At 42.2% G+C, this 9,484-nt stretch overlaps 1 protein-coding gene across 1 annotated transcript; it reads right to left on the bottom strand.

Moving 5' to 3' along the window:
* Nucleotides 1–5,490: 5,490 nt before the first annotated feature.
* On the bottom strand, nucleotides 5,491–7,450 carry LOC131689821 (probable cytochrome P450 9f2). Its single transcript, XM_058975140.1, has 2 exons — nucleotides 6,994–7,450; nucleotides 5,491–6,927 (listed from the first exon to the last, which is right to left on the bottom strand). Exons 1-2 carry the CDS (start codon nucleotides 7,203–7,205, stop codon nucleotides 5,535–5,537), a joined length of 1,605 nt encoding a protein of 534 aa, XP_058831123.1. The 5' UTR covers nucleotides 7,206–7,450; the 3' UTR covers nucleotides 5,491–5,534.
* Nucleotides 7,451–9,484: the final 2,034 nt, after the last annotated feature.

Here is a 9,484-nt window from a genome sequence, read left to right as displayed (position 1 = left end):
ACAAAAAATTAGCCCTACATTCAACAAAACGTCGAACAAAGTGAATCGGCGTAGGACGTTCGTTAAACAAAATTTTCTACGAGAGAGTGCAAAGTTGTTGCAAAAATTGAAATTAAATGCATTTTTTTCTAATTTGATGCAAATTAGACTGAACAAGAGAAAAAACGATTGAGAAGCACTGAACAAGAGAAAAATGGCAGGTGTCAACCGAGAGGTGGCGAACGTTGCTTGGCGTTGTCCGCGATGCTCTCCGCAAAGCGTTCGGCGTCTTAAAGTTCCAGAGACTACGCGGCTAAGAAGCGGGGAAGAAGTCCGCCCCGAATAGCGATACAGGGTCCGATCGTGGAGCTGGTTCCGTCTTAGACCTGACTGAGCAGCAGTTGGAAGAGGAACAGCTAGCAGATGGCCTTTGCATAACTGATGGAATTGCTGAAGCAGAATCTTGCTAGGCAGCTGTCCTGGAAGGCGGGGCGGATGAAGCTAGAGTGGGAAATGCACGAGCAGGAGCTACAAGTCCAGCATGAAATAGAGCAGCGGCAGCTAGAGTATGAACAGAAAATACTTGACTGCCAATTGGCCGCAGAACGTGAAAGAAGCAGGATGCTATTCGGAAACAGCTCGCTGATAGCATTAATAAGGTCATTGCGTTGAAGAGCCAACATGGAGCTGTCGACGGTACTTCTGCCTCCAAACCGGAACAGAAACTGGAAGACTGGATGCTGAATTACCGCGGGACCTATCCAAAGCAAGGATATTGGCAGACGGCTGATAAATTCGCGTGTACGAAGCAGGTCGGCTATCAGATGCCGTTAGATAAGTCGTTCGTTGTCGAAGCCGTCAAATCCGATCGAAACGACGAATATGTGAGTGAGGGTGAAATTTTGGAGGTGTCTGCCGAGTAAAGCCAGTCGCAATAGTCTTCAAATCTGCGGAGAAGGAAACGGGCCGGGGTGTATCGTTGGTCACATTACAAGAGAACAGCTATCTGTTGGCAAAGCGGTTTCACAGAACCTTCCTATATTTAAATGGGAAGCAAAAATTTGACGTTGTTTATCAGCAACTTGGAGTACACGACTGCTGCCTGTGGGTTCTCAAACCCAGCGTTTGCAGGACTGTCTACAGGGTGACGCACTTGAGGCGGTCAGGAGTCGGCTCGTGCTACTGCTATGCGAACATCTTGAAGCGATGCTGGTGCTGGAGTTGGTTGACAAGTTGCCACCTAGCTACAAACTAGATTGGGTCCGGTATAAGTGCGGGAAGTCCGTTGTGGATGTTCACGAGCTTCATAAATGATATCGTTTCGGATGTGTCGAAGGTGACGAAGTGACGTTATCGCTAAGCGAACGAGAGCCTTCGCGGATGGGGAAAGGAAGCTCCCAAAAGAAGGAGTTTGTCCATCTTCATGACGCGGCCCAGTTGAATTTTGATGAAATTCAAAGAGCGACAGTAACCAAGCAGCGTAGGATATATGCGCGATCGAAAATAAAAGTCGCAAGGACAGAACATGCTTCGTAAAACCCGTTTCAAATATATTAGAATATAAAAACCGGATATAAACTTCAAGCATAAAAATCGGACTGGGGCATTCCTTTGTAAGAGTCGGGTAAAAAAAACCTTCAGTAAAAAAACCGGAAAGAAATACTTTCGATTCTTACAAAGTAAATCTTGTTAGCCGACTTTTAATCTTGAACATCAAGATATACGGATGCTCCTACGAGCGATTTATTTATTTTTAAACGATTTTTATACTGGAGTTTCATCCTTGCCGAGTTTTACGGGTGAGAACTTTTTAGGCGATTCTTAGGCTGAAGGATTTCTGTCCTATTTTTATGCTAGAAGTTTATTTCCGATTTTTATATTCTAATATGTTTGAAACGGGTTTTGTGAAGCATGTTCTATTCTTACGACTTTTATTTTCGGTCGCTCATATAAACGAACGGATCGTCTCATCAGGTGCTGTGAGGATCTTAAGCGAATGAACATTGCCGCCAAGTTGAGAGAGGTTGAGCGACAAAACCAGTGTGGGCTTTGTTTGAACAGGCACGGAAACGGTAGATGCACCTCGAAGATTCGATGCTTGATGCAAAACTGTCGTGGAGGCCATCATCCTCTTTTGCATCGAGTGGAGGAATCGGTGCGTATGCAGAAGGCAGAGTGCAATGAGCGATGCTACCGAAAAGGCAGATAGTGTGGTGATTTCCCGCATGATGTCGGTGATACTTTATAGGCAAACGGTAGTTCGATACAACTGGATTTTCAACGAAGCGTCGTCGGCTACATGGGTGGATGAAAGTAGAAGATAGTCTAGAGCCGTTGATAGTAATGTGGACGGGAAATATCAACCGCTTTGAGAACGATTCGAGGAAGGTGGAATTGATGATATCGGCGAAGGGTTCGAAGTTTCCGCTGTTCAAGCAGTATCAGAGCTGGTGCTGCCGAAGCGGAACGTACGTCTCCATGATATGATGCGAGAACAATACATGCTGGATGAGACAGCGATTACGACGTTCGCTGTACCGAAGCCCGTGGAGGAAAAAAGAGCTCGAGACGACGACGAAGTGATCACCCACTCACTTTGAAACGGGGTTGTAGCAACGTTGGTTGTAGTGTCGTAAAGACGCGCTACGATTCCCTGAGAGCTATCCGATGGCTGTACGCTGGATGAAAGCTCTGAACTGTAAGCTGTACAGGAATTTAGACTTAAAAAAAAACCTGTGCCAGCAAATCGAGTCAAGTGCTACGCGCTCAAGACGAGTGATGCCGAATTGAAGGATACGCGACAAACCGCTGCGTGGTACCTACCACTGAATGTCGTGGTGAATTCGAAGAAGCCGGGTAAGGTGCGCCTGGTTTGGAATGCTGCAACTACGAAAAGAATCGTTCTCAGCATTGTGATGGCACAATTCAATCCAGCAGAATTTCTCGCTCCAGTTACATTTCTTGGAAAAATCCTGGTTCAGGATCTTTGGCGGACAGGCTGCGACTGGGATGATGCGATCGATGAGCTGTCGTTCAGGAAGTGATTACGGTGGAACCAACATTCTCGCAGACGTACGTACCGGCGTTTAAGCTATCTCGAAGTTATTTCGGATATGCGAGATTAGACGAGGTCAAAGAAGTCTAGCTTCACATGCCAGCGAGACGGCCTACAGATTCGTGGCGTACTTCCGTGCAATCGTGCGTGGTAAGATGGTGTGTTCACTAGTGATTTGTCGAGCGAAGGTAGCACCGTTGAAGTAGATGTCGATTCCGCGCCTAGAACTCCTGGCAGCGGTTCTTGTGGTGAAATTGTCACGGGCTATCGAGGAGAATCACAACATTCCGATCAGTAAAGTGGTGTTCTGGATGGACGCAGAAGTAGTGCTGTCTTGGATTCGGTCGGATCAGCGCCGCTATAATCAATTAACCCTCTAGTGCCCAAATTTTTTTTTGGCTTGAAAAAACTTTTGGAGATGGGTCTCGTGATGAGAAAAACGAAAATAATGTTGAAAATTCTTGGAAGTAATGGGCTTTTCATTAAGGCCTTAAAATAAGTAGGCCGCCTAGAGGCGGTGTTGGGCACCTGGGCGAATAAAAAACAAAAACTTTTTTTTCTTCTAGTTACTTTAACATAAGCGAATACAGATGGTTTCTTATATTTTGGACTTCATCAGAACGCAAAATATCTAAACTGTAAGGAGTATTTCTCTAGTGCTTTGGTTGTTTAATTATTGACTTATAATTTATAGTAGGGGAGTCCAGGGTCTGCTGGCGATGGTTTCCTTATCATGTTTTATGTTTTTAATTTAAGAAGATCGTGTAAAAGTGAATACGTTGCATAAAAGAGCGGACTGTTATCTGCATTACAGAATTTTAAATATGTGACGCGGAAATCTCCCCAATTTACGACTATACGCACAATGATGCCACCTGGCCACTTTTGATGCTAAAGTATGGATCGCGTGAGATGTTTTTTGAATAAAACTGCAAATCAATGATACATGTTATTATTTTTTAGCCTCAAGGCTCCTGCATTTTAATTTCGGCGCACAATCTGTATTCAAAAGCTAAATTTTCGAAAATTTTCAGGTGAAATTCCGAAGTAAACAAACAAAAAAACACATTTTACTTGTGGTTACGTATATTACATATACGGCCAAGGAAAGTTCTTTTCCCGCGCTATCGAAAAATCTAGTCATTCGTGGAATAGCTTTGAACTAGCCCTAAATAACTAAATAAATAAAAATGCTGAAATTTAAGAACATTACCTAGGGTAATGAGCCTATTTTCGTCATAACAATATAAAACCGTTGGTTAGAGCGGCGTTAGCCATCTTTATTCAACGTATTGGTTCAAATGGAGATTTTTGATATCATAATGGTTCATAAGAAGAAAGCAAAGATATTGATGCCAATTCATACGCATTGCATCAATTGTATTCCGAGTAATTAATGAAATTGTGAGGCGCCCTTCCTAATACGACTAAAGTAGGCTCTTCACTCTGATACGCTCGAAAACTCAATATCACTTACAACGTGTACGAAACAGAATTTAATGCAACATAAACACATTGGAGAATGGATTAAATAGTACTTGAAGTGCAGAACTAGAGACAGCGCCATATGTCTAATACAAAAGGAGAAAAACAGATTCTGCCAACTGCCAGCAAATTTTTTTCGCTCAGGTGCCCAACACCGCCTCTAGGCGGGCAAAGTATTTTACCAAAAAACCTAAACTTCCCAATTATTCCACTAAACTAATTCATATCTACAGTGAAATGCTAGTAACAGGCTACTCAAAAATATTTTTTTTAATTATTGAAATTTCCAAAAACAGTTAAAATTTAATTAATGAAGGTTACCACTAAACACAAAATAGTTTTTTTACACGTTTTCCTCAAATTTTCAACTTTGAGCTTCAAATGCCTTCGACAGAAAGCTACGAATATTAAAATAATGTGTGTGTGTGTGTGTGTGTGTGTGTGTGTGTGTGTGTGTGTGTGTGTGTGTGTGTGTGTGTGTGTGTGTGTGTGTGTGTGTGTGTGTGTGTGTGTGTGTGTGTGTGTGTGTATGAAGGGTGTGAGCGTTGGGAAGAAATGCTAGTGCGGATGACAACATACAATCATGTTCTAGTAGTTTTATTTAGATTTTTATAGAGACCGCCTAGAGACGGTGTTGGGAACTAGAGGGTTAATCGGTTTTCACATTGGTGAAATTCTTAGCTTGACTAAGCTGGTTTCGACGAGATGGAATGTGGCGGGTCTGGTAATCAAATGGGATGAAGGTCAGGAATTACACCCCAACAGCCCGTGGGTAACTATTTTTATACGACAGCTAACAGTACGGAGGAACTTATTCACTGGAGACAGTATCAGACAACTGGCGTCCGGACAAATTTTTAATTCACGGTTCTCCATCCAGGCGAGAATTTCGGAACCTTTCGAATATTTAACATAGCAGTAAATAACACATGACATTGCCATATTCAAAAAAATAAAGTTAAATAATACTCTGGCGATAATCAAGAAATAAATGTTTATTACGAATGAATTATTTTCACTTTCTCAGCTTCAGCCGCAAATGGACCCCCTTCTCGGTACTCAAGGCTGTAAATCCCTTAGTTAGCGTAATCGGAACCTGTGTCTGCTCGGTCCGCTCAAAAGTAAAATGCAACAGCAATTGATACGTGATAGCCTTTAATTCCATCAGTGCAAAACGTGAGCCGATACAGTTTCTTGGGCCGATTCCAAATGGCAAATACGTGGAAAGATTAATATTTGCCCGGTTTGCTTCGCTGAACCGTTCCGGATCAAATTTCTGCGGGTTTGGATAGAACTTCGGGTCATGGTGGATACCATAAATCGGAAACCACACGCAAGCGCCTTTATCGATGGTGAACTTCAGACCTTCACCGTCATCTAGTAGGTAGTCCCGTACGCACAGACGGTCGACTGCTGCTACCGGCCACATTCGTAGAGACTCCGATACGACCATATCCATGTACTTCATCGATTGGATAGTATCATACGTAACAGATTTCCCATCCAGTAGCTGATCCGTTTTTGCTATTTCTTCGTACAGTTTCTCTTGAATATAGGGATTCAGAGCTAGCTCGTAGGCCAGGAACATCATTCCAGTAGATACCGTGTCAAATCCAGCCAAGAAGAAAATCAAACACTGTGCTATAAATTCCGGTTCAGTCATTGCTTTGTTAGTAGATGCCTTTCCCACTTCGGATTCTTCTACTGTTGCAAACCCTTCACCGGTTTCCGGTGCTTCATTTTGATGCTTCAAGATACCCTTCTTCGCTTGCATCAGCAAATGGATCATATCTGGGCGAACAATCCCATGAGCATCTCGTGTTCGCACCGCTTCTCGAATAATTTCGGAAAAATACTGGATCAGGTCTCCATCGATAATATCAATCGCCAGTTTGGACATCAAGCGAGGAAAGAACCGAAATGCCATCATTCGGAGCAATATTATCGTTCTATTGAAGTTAATCATTTTCTTGCCCGACATGTAAAATTCATTCTCTCGATTTTTCAGCGAATCTACTTCCAGCCCAAATGCACAGGTTGCGATGATATCATTAGAAATCCGAGAAAATAGGTCTTTCATTTCATACTCAACGTATCCCGTTCCAGCAGCTTCACCCTTGAGAACCCGTATCATGCGCTCACTGTATTCAGTGACCAGCTGGAACATTGTGCGCATTTTACTTCCCGTGAATGCCGGACTCAGAATAGCTCTCATATCGCGCCATTTCTGATCCCTCATTCCAACAAGTGTCTTGCTGAAGAGCACATTCGGGTTATCATTAGCGGCATCGCCAAACACTGGCCGTCGATCAACAAAATAGTCGAAATCTTTAACCGCGATCTTCTTGATCAACTCTGGATCCCGAACAACGAAAAAGCGCACATTAGTGTCGAACAATCCAAACACTCTGCAACAGAAGATCGTATGGTTTACAAGTTTTTTTTTTCTATCTAATTCAACAGGTGGTACTCACTTGACCCCTGCGAACTGGTCGTAAATCTTCTTGATATAGTCATTGAATGAATACTTTTTTACCAGCAGATCACCGGTGCTGCCCAGAAGTGGTTTTACGGCCAACGATGGAATGGGTTTATCGTGGAAGTAATCATTGTCTCTAGTTATCCGACGATAGATCAACACCAGGACGGTGATTATAATCGCCAGGTATAGGGCACTTACTTCCATGTTTCGGTAGCTTGCGATGCCGATGACTAATATTAAAATTTGTCGTGTGCCGCCTTCACTCCGTGGATTGTGACAATATATACGTATTCTGTGGCTACTGATAAGATATTGTATCTCTTATGCGTCTATATAAGTAGCTAAATATCAAAACGCAATTACTGGTGAAAAATTCGGTTGACTCATTACAAATGTTTGTCCACGATCATTTCTGTAGAGATCAACAGGGGTTAAGACAGGGTTACTAGTACTTTTGGGGATGAATCTGACTTTCCAAAACAAAGTGACTAATCCTGTCCCTTGAACATAAACAAAATCGAAATTTTATCGTACTAACATTATACAAACTGAATCATTACTTGTTTATTAGCGATTTGTTGGTGTGATACAGCTTACAGTATTTAAAGACCAGATATAATAAGAAGTATCATTTTTGTCTGGAGGCTGCAAAAACGGCCGCGCAAGATGAACCTCTTATGATGGCAACCCTATGTCGATCAAGCAAGGTTTGATCTGTTCAATACATACAGACAAAGATACCAATAAGAAAAAGGATTGGTATCTTTGATTAATTCATATTATTAAGGGATTTCATCACCATGTGGCAATGCGCGTGTGTGTGGTTAGTCGTTTAAAGTGGCTAGATGAATAAAGGGTGTAAGGAATCAAATCACTTTCAAATGGATTCCAATGACTAAACCGTTCAGTCGCATACACATTGAAATTTTTTATTTTACGCATCACATTTTTCTGCTGGTGGTGGATAGCTTCTCCAAATGGGTTGAAGTAGAATGTATCAAGAGAGGAACGGACTACAGCAATGTTTTGAAATGCTTAGTAATTTTTTTTGCTCGATTCGGGTCACCGGATATTTTAGTATCGGATGACGGTACGTCACGTGATAATCTAATAAATCGACTGATTTTCTTCTTTTAGAGTTCAATGAATGCTATATAAGAATAAACCTGTGACAAAGTTGAACGCATTTTTTTCCAAAGCATGCTATCAAGCATTCAATTCACAACACTTACGGAGGGCGATCACTGTTTGTCAGAATTAGTTCGGATTTTGGAACGGGAAGTCTTTTGTATCCGGAAAGAGAATTCCACTCGGGCGGTGAATTCAAACAAAGTAGAGAAATAAATATTGTGCCGGGATAACTGCCTAGAGGTCGGGTTTGCGGACGATGTCATAATACTGGGTGCTGGGAGAGAGGCCGGTTGAGGTGGAAATGCTGACGATGGAGGCGATCGACAATACAAGGCGTGAAGTTGCAGATAACTACAACTACAAAACTGAAATGCTACTGGTCAGCTGGTGCTAAGTACTACAACGGGCAGAAATCACTGGCGGAGAACGTGACATAGTTTCGAAATGCGCGCTGAAACAACTGAGCTGCCTATAATCGCAAGTCAGTCGCATGTAGATAGGGAATCTCATAGAACATGGCACTGACTTGCGATTATGGGCAGTGAGGGTGATGATCGATAACTGACTGAACTCTAACATTCACATCGCCTATACCTGCGCTATGGCGACCAAACGTTTTAGCTAGAATTATACCGAACAACGCTGGGCCAAAAAGAAGCAAAAGTCATCTTCTGGCTAATGTTTTATGGTCGACACTGAGGTGGGAAGTCCCGCTTGGGCTAGCTTGCAGTAATAGACAAGAACGCAATTACTCTAAAGAGCACCAAAAAGTCGGTGAAATGTTGTATCTGGAGAAAAGTCGTCGAAGCAGAATAGAGTCGTCGCCGGGGCTATCTCAGTAGATCGTAAGCATAGTTGGGAACTAAATGATAGTTTATAATAGTTTAGCGCACACCGCAAATCGCGTGTCGAGTTAGTTAATAACGATTCTCCAGCTTGTATACTAATGCAAATACATCCATATTATATTCCGCGTGAAAAATAATTCTAGTGGTTCAAAACCTTGCTCGGTTCATTTTTATTTATATTGCTGTGCTGTTAGTAGTTGCTAGGATGTGGATAAGGCAGATCCTCAACATGATTTTCTGTAACCATTACGCTGAATAACTAGACTAGGCATTTTACACTTCCATAAAAATATCTCTTCATAAAAAGAGTAATATTTATCAACGAATCTTCAGAAAATGTGCTGGATCCGAATGTCCATCTGGTGAGACTCGAAAAGATCACACAGACTAAAGAAGGCGGTCAATATTTCCAAGATCCTAATTGGTTGAGTAAAAGTCATATTAAATAACTATCTATCAGCTGCCGCTTCCCTGAGCTAGTCCCATGCACACGGTAAAAAACAA

This window comes from Topomyia yanbarensis, chromosome 3 (genome assembly GCF_030247195.1).
Source record: "Topomyia yanbarensis strain Yona2022 chromosome 3, ASM3024719v1, whole genome shotgun sequence".
NCBI classification, from domain to species: Eukaryota; Metazoa; Arthropoda; class Insecta; order Diptera; family Culicidae; genus Topomyia; species Topomyia yanbarensis.
This window is presented reverse-complemented; position numbering and strand designations above follow the sequence as displayed.